The 13872-nt window shown below is 38.5% G+C and overlaps 1 protein-coding gene across 5 annotated transcripts in view; it reads right to left on the bottom strand.

Moving 5' to 3' along the window:
• The window catches only part of COL12A1 (collagen type XII alpha 1 chain), a 113457-nt gene that overhangs the window by 69443 nt on the left and 30142 nt on the right, over window positions 1-13872 (bottom strand). For 4 of the 5 annotated variants that reach the window (XM_049695392.1, XM_033428616.2, XM_033428615.2 and 1 more), the window contains exons 14-20: window positions 9873-10145; window positions 4708-4974; window positions 4058-4250; window positions 2860-2981; window positions 914-1063; window positions 713-832; window positions 450-614 (exon numbers count right to left, since the gene is read on the bottom strand). In XM_049695392.1, coding sequence (XP_049551349.1) covers window positions 450-614; window positions 713-832; window positions 914-1063; window positions 2860-2981; window positions 4058-4250; window positions 4708-4974; window positions 9873-10145 — 1290 coding nt within the window. The remainder of the gene's footprint in view (window positions 1-449; window positions 615-712; window positions 833-913; window positions 1064-2859; window positions 2982-4057; window positions 4251-4707; window positions 4975-9872; window positions 10146-13872) is intronic. The other variant, XM_049695393.1, reaches the window with a different exon arrangement.

The raw sequence follows: 13872 nt of genomic DNA, 5'->3' as shown, positions 1-13872 counted from the left end.
CTGAATAATAAAATGATTACATATATAAAATAGAAACAAAAAATAATATAAACTAAAGGCTGTTTTGTTTAGCTTCTTCTAAATGCTTCTGGCACTGATTCCCCACCAAAAAGTGTCTCTCCAGTGTTTTTTCTGGAAAGTGAAATAACGGATATCAAAAATAAACATGGTGCTGTGGAAAACCAAACAAGAATTTTCCTGAATCCTATTAATAGTACATTTGTCCTCTTGATTCATTACTCTCTTCCAAGAAGCCATGTAGTTTCATCCCATTACAAGGAGAAAAGAAAAACATGAATGAACTTCCTGGTACATTATTTTGATAAATGATGTGATAGGGCAAGCGTGTCTGTTTGTTTTTTCATGCTTCAGAAAGTATCTTTAACTACAAAAATACCCTCCGCACATTTGTCACCCCTGGGGGCGTGGCAATTCTCGTCAATGCTTACCAACAGCAAACAGTTCCACGCCCTCATCCTTGAGTTTTTTTGAAGGTGCCTCAACGTCATCTTGTGATTTTCCGTCAGTGATGAGAACGCCGATTTTTCGAGCTCGAGGCCTCATGCCAGCTTGAGTCTTGAAGCTCTGCTGGCGAATGAAATTCAAAGCCATGCCTAGTGGGATTGTTAAAAGAGAATCAGTCACATCATTTTTCAGCCACAAGCTTTGACCGAAAGCGCGAGCTGACAGCTCGCTGGAGCATCTGACTCACCTGTGAGGGTATTGCCTCCTTTGTAAGGTAGGTTTGCCACAGCCTGCAACAAGCTCTTCTTGTCTTTGTGAGCATTTAACTGCCACTCTGTTCTGGGGTCCCCGCTATACTGAGCAAGGGCTAAAAGGACACCATTGGCGTTAGCATGTATAAAAGAGCATGATGGAGACGTCTAAATGCCTTCAATGTTGTCACACCTACCAATCTGTACTCTTTTGGGGCCAATCTCAAAGACTTCCACGATACGGGAGATGAAGCTCCTCACGGTTCTAAAATTCGCCCGGCCGATGCTCCACGACCCATCCACCAGCAGCACGATGTCTGCTTCAGCCCTGGTGAGACACTCCATCCCTGACACAGCAATCGTGAGACAGCACAGAGTAAGGAGCACATTCTTTGTCGGGTTACTTCCTAGCCACGCCTCTGCCACCCCCTGGGGGCTCAGTGTCGCCTAACTGCCTCAGTTCTGTGGCTCAGCCATGTAATTTGGAGTGGAAGCCTTTGAAAACATGTCCATACGATTTATTAACCTCAAATAAGAGTCATAGGAACCGTCCATCCCTCCAATAATTATATCAGTGGAAAATCTTTCCTTCATCTTTGACTATATTTCTGGCCGCAATCATAGAACACGGAGAATTAAACCGTCATCGTAAATCTGAATGAGCTCACAAACCCAAAAGGTAAAATATATAAGTGGGAATGTAGAGCCACCTAACGATAAGACAATAATAATTTTAATAAAACTTTTAATGTGATCTAGATTGGATGTTGCATTTTTCTAAATATTCAACGGTCATTAGCGGACAAGTATGAGATGAACTGTTAAAATGTGTAAGCTAGAAAAAGTTTCAGTGAGCCAAAAATATCTTTGAAATTAATTAAAGCCCCCAGTATTACATATATTATGAAGGATTAGGCATATAACTCTTAAAATTAGAACTTTTTGAAGTAAAGGTATAGTGTTTAAAAGTCTGATAGCTATTATTTAGTTTTTAATTATTTAACTTAATCATCTACTCTGTATATCAATCAGGTAGATACAGCTGGTGAGGTCTGCACATTTAAAAAATCAAAAGAGAAGGAAGACAATCTAGAAGAAAGATACAAACAAGTATACAGATTGAGAGCTACAGACACCACAGGCACAAACACTGATACAAAGCTAGGGTGCTTTGGAAAGAGAGAATTATCCCAATATCCTCAGTGCACAAGCTACAAAATAAAAATATAAGTCAGTTAATTAACATCATCATAAGAGAAGTAATTGAACATTAATGCAAAACAGCAAGAGTTGACCCTTTCACTTCTTTTACCCACATCCATGTTTTCAAACGCTTTCTTTTCTAGGAGCTTACGTTACCAGCTACAAATGTTTCAAATTCTTGCCATGTTAGCATCTGATCTTTATATTACAAAACAACAACAACAAAAAAAAACTCGCTGAGAAAGATTCAGTGATGCCCATCACAGTCCAAAGGCGTCACTGCATATTGGACGCTCCATCAGGAATTAGGATTCCCAAGTACCATTCCAAGCACCTAAGGCTTTACAAGTCGGCTCCTGATGTGCCAAGACCTACACTTTGTCAGCAAATGATTAAAATATGTAGAAGCGAACTCTACCCACCACCCTCACCTGGAAGAATGTTCAAAACTAGCTTCATGCGTATCAAAGTTGTGGTCGTGGCAGGAGCAGAAAAGTATGAGGGCTTTATGTTACCATTTTGCTTCCCAAGTCTTAGTTGCCCACCTATTTACGGAACAAGGTGCTGCTTGCTCAGCCCAGATAAATCATTTTTACGATGACTTTAACAAAATAAAACTGCATTTTAATTATTAGAAAGAGATTAAAGATAATGTATATTAAAGGTTAAAGATAATGTATATTATCATTGTAAAATCTCAACTTTAAATAATACAGTACTATGTAACTAATGCAACACTGACAAGAAAGCCTTAAAAAATGTCGGCAAAAGTGTGCTTAGCTGTATCTTTGAAGAATGTTTTAAGTATATGTTACTGACATAAATATTAATGTAAAATTTAATAGTTAATTTTCATGGTATGAGTCACCTAACAATTCATATTTGAAAAAAAGTTGCAAAATACTGACTTTTCCTAGGGGAATGTAACTCAATTTCTTACCAGAGGATAAAACTGGCATTACAGTTGTGTCAGAGAGAGTTGTCATTTCTTGTCCAACAAGTGGTGAACTTTCTCCTCCATCAAACATTCCAAAAACGTTTACTTTATAGGTGGTACCTGCCCTGAAATGTTAAAATATATAGTCTGTATGCATAATAACCTCAAGTGGTAGCATTTTTTTTTGCTTTGTTATAAACATTCAACTTGACTTACAAACTTTCATTCAGAGGAACTTATAATACATAACATTGCAGAAGAAGGAAACTAATTTCCATCACATTCTAGTTTAAGCCCACACTATGAGGTATCAAGGGGAACTAGCCCGCCAGCACTCTAGAGAATACTAGGGGTTCACGGCGCCAAGTTCCACCTTGCCTTTCCATTAGGTGTAGAATCCCCACCTTCCCACTGAGCCACTCAGGGAAGGATCGGGCTTTCACTCTTATTGCTTCTAAGTGATGGGCTTTAAGAAGACAATTTAAATGTTGTACTTGCAAGGGAACATAAAGCACCCAGCACAGTGCCTGGCACGCAGGAGGCTCAATAAATTTCATCCTCCCTATTCCGATAAAAGTCAATATCAAGCATTTATACAGATTCCAATATTGTTGAATGAATCGTTGAAACAAACCAACTTTCCACCAGGCCACGCACAGCAGCCTGTTCTTTTTACTGTGAAGAATGCTGCTGTTCCAACTCAAACCTCCTTCTTTCCCACCACACAGCCTGCAGCAAAAGCTTGCATCCGCCCCCCTTCCCCAATCCTCCCAGCTGAGCCCAAGAGCAAAGGCCTGCCCCCTGACTCCTGAAGCCCACCCTGGGAGACGATGCACACTCGCATCTCAGTGTCAGTCACCTGGGCCTTTCCGGAAGGCACGGGGACTCCTACGTTCCCATAAGGCTGGCTGGTGATAAACTGCTTTTGGTGAAATCGTGCAATGTGGGTGTTAATTTTTAAAAAGCAGGGTGTTACTGAAGAAACACCATCCCTGATCACTTAATAACAAAAGTCATTAAAAGAGTACAACTGCTCAGGCCTAAATTTGAGTCTCTGAACCCTAGCCTCAACTTCAGCAGCACCAAGAGTGAGAAAGCAACTTTGGCTGATTTTAAATACTCTGCCGGCAAACAGACACATACGTGATCATGTGTGGAACGCACAATCTGTTAACAACAACGGAATAGAGTTCATTCCTACCTAAGTTCCTCCAAAACAACTGTGTTGTCATATGGTCCAACCACTAACTCCCCCAGTCTTCTGTCATCTCCCGTGGGGTGAAATGTGACCTTGTAACCCTTGACCTCCCCAGGTGCAGGCTCCCAAGTCACCCGGAAGCTTGACATGGTTGGGTCAGATGTTTTGAGGTTTCTGGGTGATTTAAATCGAGAAGCTGTAAAGATAATAGATGTTAAAATATTATCCATAAGCCTAGGCTTTGGGGGTTTTTTTTAGCCCCTACAATAATAAGTTGAATTCAAAATATCTAAGTGATATACATGGCAATCATCACAAACAAAATACTTCAAAATATACATTTATAAAAAGGATTAAGTCAGAAAGCACAAGCTATAATACCCAATAAAAATCAGAATAATAGAGTGCTACCCAAGTGGAAGTATAAATAGTACTCACAATTCAGAAGATTAGATTAGCATTAGAACATTAATATGTAGAATCATTTTACCAGGAACTAGATTGGTAAAAATCATATGCTAATTAGGCATCCTACCTAACTATTATAATTTATTACAGACTGCATTTTAGACATTTACAAATGAAGTAGATATATTAAAATCTCCCTTTAAAATATTACACACTTTCCCCAAAAAATTATTATGGTTTTATACCTGTTGTTCCTGAACCTTGCCTAAGCTTTCCTTCTCCTGTCTTGTAAACTGGGAGAACTGTGATGTCATACGTGGTCTGGGGCTGAAGTCGCTTTAACATTGTTGAGGTGACAGTGGGTGACACCTTGGCAACCATCTGCCTCCCGCCCACACGGGGGCGATACACAACACGGTAGTTGACAACTTTCCCAGGTGCTGGTTTCCAGGTAACTCTCATTGTGTTTTCTGTTTCTTCATCCACTTTCAAGGTTTTCGAATCATCGGATACTGTGAGATGAAAGGAAGATTACAATGTATATTCTGCTGAAAGAAAATGTTTATGTCCACCTCCCCATTTATGTGACAAAACGCTATGTGTGGTTTCTTAAATACGTACACTATTCCTTTACTTAGCATTGTGAGCTCTCCTAAGTTCAAGAGGGCTTGTGAGCCTAATCTCAGTGAGGTCACAGTGAGATGTTTTCTCTTCAACTGGCTAATAACTAAAAAATGGGAATTCATGTTGCAAGGATTTCATATTTGCATTCCAGAGACTTTAGTAAAGAAAACACCCATTTCTGGAGATGAGCTTTTAGAATTTTTATTATATTTCCATCTGTAAAGAATTCCTGTAGAAATTACAGTGTGCAGAATTCTAAAAATCATGAATACAGGGTCAGAAATATTCCTTGAATCTTTTCAGAAGAAAGAACAATTCATAAATGACTAGCCATAGCGACTGCAGTCAACACCATCCTTTGTGACTGCCATGAATATGTAAGACTATCAGCGCAAAGGAACAGGAAACTGACACATAAAAATATCTCAGGGGGGGCTTCCTTGGTGGCGCAGTGGTTGAGAGTCCTCCTGCCAATGCAGGGGACACGGGTTCGTGTCCCGGTCCGGGAAGATCTCACATGCCGCGGAGCGGCTGGGCCCGTGAGCCATGGCCGCTGAGCCTGTGCGTCCGGAGCCTGTGCTCCGCAATGGGAGAGGCCACAGCAGTGAAAGGCCCGCGTACCGCAAAATAAAAAAAAAAAGAAACGGCACTACAAATAATGCATATGACAGAATTATTCAAAAGGGACCTTAAAACAGCTATTATAACTATATTCCATATGCTAATGATGGTAGAAGAAATGTTAAGCAAGTTAAGTAAACACATAGAACAAATAAGAAAGACTCAAACCGAACTTCTAGAGGTGAAAAATACAATGTCTAAGATGAAACATGCACAGGGTGGTATTAAGAGCAGATTAGAAATTGCAGGAAAAAAATTAGCGAACTTGATGACATGATAATAGAAACTATCTAAAATGAAACACAAGGGACCTCCCTGGTGGTGCAGTGGATAAGACTCCATGCTCCCAATGCAGGGGGCCTGGCTTTGATCCCTGGTCAGGAAACTAGATCCCACATGCATGCCGCAACTAAGAGTTCATGTGCCACATCTAAGGAGCCCACGTGCTGCAACTAAGACCTGGTGCAACCAAATAAATAAATTAAATAAATAAATATTTTTTAAATAAATAAATAAAAATAAAATGAAACACAAGAAAAGAGAAAAGATTGACAAACTGAACAGCACAGCAGTGAGCTTTGTGATAACTTCAAGCAGACGAGTACATGTAGAACCAGAGTATCGGAAGAAAGTGGGGGGCAATAAATAAAATATTTGAAGAAATAATGGCCTGAATATTTTCAAATTTTATAAAACTATAAACCCACAGATCCAACAATTTCAATGAACCCGAAGCACAAGAAACATGAAAAAACTACACCAAGGCACATCATAAGCAAATTACTTAAAATCAGTATAAAAAGAAAATCTTGACAGCAGCCATATAAGCAAAAGATATGTTATGTACAGAGGGCAAAGGTAAGAATGACAAAATAGGTAAAGAAATTCAATATATGGTTATAAATTAGTTTCCTGAAAGATGCAAGTATAATTTCAACTAAGAGTATATTGGTTGCAATTTTTTAATTTTAGGGTTTAAAGAAAGTAAGAGAGGGAGGGTGGGAGGGAGGGAGACGCAAGAGGGAAGAGATATGGGAACATATGTATATGTATAACTGATTCACTTTGTTATAAAGCAGAAACTAACACACCATTGTAAAGCAATTATACCCCAATAAAGATGTTAAAAAAAAAAGAAAGAAAGATAATTCTCAGCCAATTCCATTACTTTCTGGAAATATTAAAATTTATTTAGTTAATCCTCAATTCTTTATTACTATTCTCCAGGTAAGTGAACTATTAAAAGAAAAAATACATATTTTCAAACAAAAAATGTAACGACCTTACATAGGATTTTGGAAAGAGTATGGGAAAGAATAGTACACAGAACAATCTATTTGTTACAAATGTTGAATAAATCAATGTGTGTCTAACACTTTTCTAGAAAGAGTTCTGCTTAAAATATGTTTTCTGACCTCTTGTTTCCATCTCTTCAACTTTTGTTCAGTGGAAAAGGACATCTCTCCCTTACACAAATTTCTCAAACCAATTTCATACAACTCAGAATTGAGAAAAATGGACATTTAAATCTTATAAGTATTGATCTAAAAAGAAACCTATGTCCCCAAAAGAGTGGGATCCCAAACTTTAAAATATTCCCAAATTTAAATATGTTAATAACAGTCAAATATTGTACTTCATACCTTGAAATGCTTCAAGGATCTCAATTGTATTCCTGATTTTTAATTGATTCTTTAAAATAGAGGAATTGAAGCTAAATAAAGTCCAACATATCTCATCTTAGCTTTAATGGGAAACTTTGGATTTTAAGGAGGGAAAAAAAATCCTTGTTGGCTTCCCATAAGGAAAAAGCAAGATTTTTCACCCCATTCATAGGTATGCCACATGCCGTAAAAAGCTGTTAATACTCCCACTCTACGTTCTTTTCATGTTTTAGCAACTCGCACAAGATGCTTTCCAACACCCACTGTACCTCTGCTAAACCAGCTGCCATAATTGGAGGGCCGGTAGAAAGTTTCCCATCTGCTGGCTTTCTAGCCACAATTCATGGTTTTCATTGTATCAACAGTCTGCATACCATGCCTCTGAGTGTCAGGTGAAAACAGAAAATATTTCCTGAAAATATTTCCAAAATGTCTCCTTGGAAGTTTATAAGAAACTCTAAGAGCATGACCCAGTGACTCGACCCAGTTATCTGCACCATTTAGGTCTCATCCACCACCTGAATATGCAACGCCTGACTCAGATTTCTCAAAGTACTTTCTAAACTACCTCACTTTCCACAAAGAGAGCAAAGCAAAACACAACAACAAAATGGTAGTAGAACAAAGAAAGGTTCCTGTCTTCCATCTTATCTGCCTAGCTGTTTGAGCAGCTGGCATACCCTCTAGAAAATGTACTTTCATTGCTGCCTAGTATGCTCATAGTTAGAAAGAGGTTTTTCTGTTCACTCACCTCTAAATCAATCAATTAGCCAAGAAATAGTGAAAATTTCTTAGATGCTCAGCTTCTTAGAGATGAAAATTTATCTAGGATTTCTGCTAACATACTTGCTTTGGACGAAAACATATCCTTGGGGAGATTTTAAATCCCAAATAAATATTTGAAGATTCAATCTTTTCACAAGAAGAAATGATGGAGGAGAATCTTTGGGAAAAGTTTCCCTCTAAATATATAAATTTTGATAATTTCTCAGCCACGTGAATTGTATCTTCACTCCTACAAATAAATTTAGCTAGATGTGTCATATGTGGCCTAAGTTTACAACATGGCTTCTCTTTACAACAAGTGAATATTTACCAGAAATAGAGATGAATTTGGGCCAGCTTCTTAAACTATATCAGCCAATATATTCAGACACAAGATTTCAATCACTACCATGGAAACCAATCATGTGACTATCCGAGAAATGTGCCCTTTCCTGTATTTAAATCTCCTATCAGGAGTTTGATTTTTTTAATCCAGTTAATTTTGACACAGATTTAAGCTTAGACATATCCAACTGAGTTTGCCAGTGATTTAAAAAAAAAAAAAAAGATGAATTCCTCAGAGAACTCAGACCAAAAGATTTTCATTTAAGGACAACCTAAAATCCGGATACAGGACTTCATTGAAATTGCTCATGGTGTTTCCCTCTCTCCTCCTTTGGCAGAAAAACCACTCCTTTCCTCCAATTCTTTCTAATAAAAGGAAATGCAAGAGTGCCCCAATCTTTCCCCTTTTCCTAAAATCCTCCCAAGCAATAGGAATAAACTTTTCTCCTATACATACTTAGAAATGCCCATCCTTAACAAATTACTTTTTAGGAAGGACAATTGAGAAATACCGACATGCCTCTCACTAGCCACCTGATAATAAATGATGAGAGGGTGATTCAAAATTTTTCACAAGAAAGAATATTAATGAGATTAAGGTCAATTTTAGCCTCCAGAAACCTGAGTAGACTTGACTTAGCCTCCCTAGGATTAGGCCTGGATGTATCATATTGTATCATATTGAGACAATCCTAGTCTCAGTAGCCTCGTCATTCATCAACCTTCTCGAAGTAGCCAGGCACTATGCTTGGTGCTTTGCCCACTGTTATTTCATTTAATCCTCAAGACAATCTGAGGCTGCATTCTACACATTAGGAAACGGAGGCTCAAAGAAGGTTCCAGAACTTGCCCAAGGTAATATAGTTATAAATGTGCCTGAATTTTGTCTCCATAGCTTCTGATCTTTATACTAGCCGAGCTTCTTATCTAGTTGATCTTTCCACCAGAAAAAAAAAAAAGAGAGAGAGAGAGAGAGACTGAGAGAGAGACAAACACAGTTCACCTTTGAACAATGAAGGTTTGAACTTCGAGGGTCCACTTATACACGGATTTTTTTCACTAGCAAATGCTACAGAACTACATGATCTGAGGTTGGCTTTTTCCTGAGATGCAGAGGAAGCTCAGATAAGCAGAGCTGACTATAAACTGTACTCAGATTAACCCTCACATTGTTCAAGGGTCAACTGTGTAGGTAGTTGGAAGGGATTCAATATTTCAGACTTTGATATAATTTTAGATACAAAACAAACCTGAATTTAAACCACATTCATTAAAGGTCCTAATTTTTGAGTCCCCATTTGTCATATAAGGAAAAACTGCAAGCAGTTATGATGAGCTGATAGCTATTAGGTAGCACCAACACACTCAAACCCCCTCGGACTGTTACCTACATTCAGTTGTGGCTTCTCCACTCAAAGGTTCTCCTTCTCCGCTACTGTAAATTGCAAATACTGAAACTCTGTATTTGGTCTCTGGCTGCAGATTTTCTATGATAGTATGAATTGCATCTCCAGGAAGACTCTTCTCTCCAGCCTCAATATCATCATACATCGATTTCCAAGAGACCCTGTAACCGCGAACCATTCCTGGAGCAGACGTCCAGTAAGCGCCAATCGATGTGTCGGTGATATCTTTAGTAATCAAATGCTGAGGTGAACCACGCTCTAGAATAGAAATGAAAGGGGGATCATTTTTTAATGTCTACTATACATGTAAATACTCCTTCATCCTAGTAGACATCCTGATTTGCTGGAGTCAATTTGTCTAAAGTTGCCCATTTCTTCCTTCTAAGCTGTCTGTCCTATTCTGTCAGTGGAACAGAAGATGGGATTAAACTTTAGAATTATACCTGATTCCTGCCTATCACCCTGGCCCCCATATGTCCAATCAGACTGAAATGTCCTTCAGGACAAGAATGGCATCGAAATATGAAGAAGTATGTGCCTAAAAAACAATTCCAAAGGAAAAAAAAGCATCTAAATCCCCAAATTTTACAGTTCAGTTCTCCTTATTGTGCACAAAGATCTTTACTTCTTCACCATCATTTTTTTCTCTTATCTTATTTAAATAAGCTCAGTTTCAACATACCACTTCCAGTAACTCCCACAATCTCATATCACTTGCAAATCTTAATTCCAACAATTTTTTGGGGGGGAAACTCTATTCACAAAGCTAAAAGAGCAGAAATGCAAAATTTTAATTATAGCTTAACCCTAAGGAAACTAAAAACCACCAATTCTTCTGGAAAATCTAAAAGCAATTAGTCATCAAAATAAAACACACCACTTGTTCTAGCCGATCGAAAATGCTTGCTGCTAAATTTTGGCTCTCTCATTTAAAAAAAAAAGTACAACCCAAACGGAAAAATGCAGCAACCTTGACTTAATAGGAGACACAGATGTCTACCAATAAAACCCTAACTTTCCATAATTTAAATGTACGATAAATATACAGGTCACTTTATATTGGCTACCTTTACTAGGGTTTATGCCACAGTATGACATAAATATAAAACTATCTGCTTCTACAGCATACATTTTACCAGTAATTGTTGTGTATTCAAGAAAATGATATATAATGCTGCTACAAGAATGTTGAAGACTGTTATTTCACTTGAATCAGAGTAAAAATGAATATCTTTAAAATACTCATAATTATTTAAATTTCAGTACATAAAGATAACAGTAAATGAAAAAGAAATCTTAGTGGACAAAAAACTATCATATATGGTAGATTACAGAGGGAAAAATAAATAAAATGGGAGCTGGGCATCCTACCAGACCCCAAGATGAAATGGAAAATTCTAACTCCATTATAAATAACTTCAACTGCTGACAGGACATCTCATCTCTGGAGGGAAATTAGTTACATATTTCACTGCAACCTAGAGTATTTATTTTCAAGAACATACTGACTTATTTCCCCCAGTACTTGAGGTTAATCTTCATTTGAAGGTCTTCTTTAATTGTATTTGCTACTTAAATGGTCACACATCTTTACATCTTCTCTATTTACAGGGACATAAACAAACTGTTTCTTTGGTTGTGTTGGGTTGGGTTGGGTTTGACTTGGTTGTTGAGTTTGTTTTTTTGCTTTTTACTTTGTTTTGATCATCGATAGCGCAACTACTGGTCTCTAAGTTTTAAATCTGCAGCATGTTTCCTCTGCTTGATATACACTACATCCTTTTTTCATATGTGCCTCTTCACTTAAATTTCCTAAGTTGCAGTTAGCAACAACTGTGGTGAAATAATACGTGAAAGTACTTGAAAGTGATTCTGAAATTAAGTGAGCTAACGAGCTGCATTAATAACATTCCCGAAAAGTATAAGACAAAGTTAGCTTAGAACATGGGAATTATCTTCCAAATTAACACTGCAGTAATTTACAAACAATAATTTTAGTTTCTAGTTTTCCCAAAGGTTATGCTTCTCAGCCTGTTTTTCTCCCTACTTTCTATAGCACCGAATTTGTGACATTGTTTATTTCCATGGCAACACGACATCAATCTCACAAACACAGGCTAATGATTTCACTGTGAGAAAAATAATAGGAAGGGAACTGTGGTTGAAGCAAAAATACATTCACAAAGATACTTCTGGGCTACAAACAAAAGAAGCCTAGCTCACGAGACATGTATTCCCATGGATTTTAATCAACTATGCTAACACTCTCAAGACCTGGAAAGCTAGAACAAAATATTAGTAAAACTGCAGTAAAGGCCTTTGCAAGGTTTGTCAACGTCCTGGAAAGAATCTGTAAAACCACTTTTTAAGATTCAAATAAAATATTAGCTGAAAAATATTCCTGAGTTCCAGTTAATGGCATGACAACACTAATTCAAGTGAACACTAAGTAAATTCTCAATCACAGAAAAACGTCCTCAGAAAATTATAGTTTCTGCCTCGCGCATAAAGGCATTACCGGCAGGTACTGGTACTGCAACACTGCACGTTCATGACAAAGAAATATGGAACCCAAAGAAAGAAAAAAGACACCTCAAATCAGAAGCCAAGATTGAACAGATAAACTGCTTCAATGGATTTCTTGTTATGTCAATCAGTCAATTTGATAAAAATAATCCTAAATATTAAGTTTATACTGTTGTCAAATGCATTGAAAAACAGTTTTGCTCCAAAAAGCGGGGGAGTTGGGTTTTCCAGCTGTTGCACTACACCCAAGAATCTTGAGAATAGGATGTACTCGTGACAAGTCTATTTTATCAGACCTATAACCCTTGAAGTTTTAAAAAATGGAAACTTGGCTTGGCCAAATATTAACTTACAAGAAAAGCAGCAGTTGAATTCACCCTGTGATATGACTGGCAGGCTGCCAAGTGGCCAAGCTGGTCTGGGGACCTGGTGAGCAGGCCGTCACCTCCTGGGGCCCTGGGACCCTCAGCAACGCAATAATTGGACTGGACCTGATCAGATACACAGAATCACCCAGACAGCTAAAGGGTCGGCCATGCCCAGGTCGATTAAATTGGAGTATCTGGAGATGTGCCTGAGCCCTGATGCTTTCTAAAAATCTTTTCAATCTCCTCTGTGATCCTAATTCCTCCACGATCCTCTACCCTTTTCTCATTTGGGGGCTTTTATTTGGAAGTTGTTTGGTCAGTGTGGGAAGGAACCCTCACACTCGCTCTCACTCTGAAATGAGAGACAGGTGTGGTGAAATAAAGGCCGGTGTGATTAAAGCAAAGCTGGTCAAAATTGGCGGACACAGGGACGCTGTGTGGGACGGCAGGATGGTGTCTATATCGCATGGGTCTATGGCCACACACAAGTCACTCTTTAGGTAGTGGCACGTGCCCAAGGCTGACCCTCGGAGAACGGAGAAGTCGACTGAAGCCTCTCATCACACCCTTTCCATCCCATAACATGAGTGGGATGTTCACCGCTGTCTCCTCCCCTCTATCCTGCGTCAAAAGGCTCTCAATGCATGCTTCTTCTTCAAGCGTTGATCACATTTCCCTGTGAATGAGGTTTGACCCAAGGGTTACCTAGCCAGGCATTTGCTTTGGTTTAATATATTGAATTGGAGGTTTTGTCCTCAAACTATGGAACTTCAGACACCAGTAGCTATAGAAAGAGATTATTTGGCTTGGATTGTGTTTGCGAGAGTCTCTTTTTAGTGTACCTGGGAAGGAAGAGGAAAGAGGAATAAGAGAGATGTAAGAAGACCAGTATACAGCCTCTGTCCAGCAAAGGTTACCATTCTTCCAAAGGGGAAGACATAGAAACAGTGGCAGGGAGCAGAAACCAACTCCAGGAGACTTTTTGCCACTTTGTCTCCACGTTTCCCCAAACGTGGACACACTTCTGCACCAGCAAAGGCTCCCCTGTTTTGAGTTCCTCTTCTCCCTTTGCCCCAAGACTTACAAATATA

The sequence above is a fragment of the Orcinus orca genome, chromosome 12 (genome assembly GCF_937001465.1).
Source record: "Orcinus orca chromosome 12, mOrcOrc1.1, whole genome shotgun sequence".
In the NCBI taxonomy this organism is placed as follows: Eukaryota; Metazoa; Chordata; class Mammalia; order Artiodactyla; family Delphinidae; genus Orcinus; species Orcinus orca.
The sequence above is the reverse complement of the archived record's forward strand: the minus strand, read 5'-3'. Positions and strand labels throughout refer to the sequence as shown.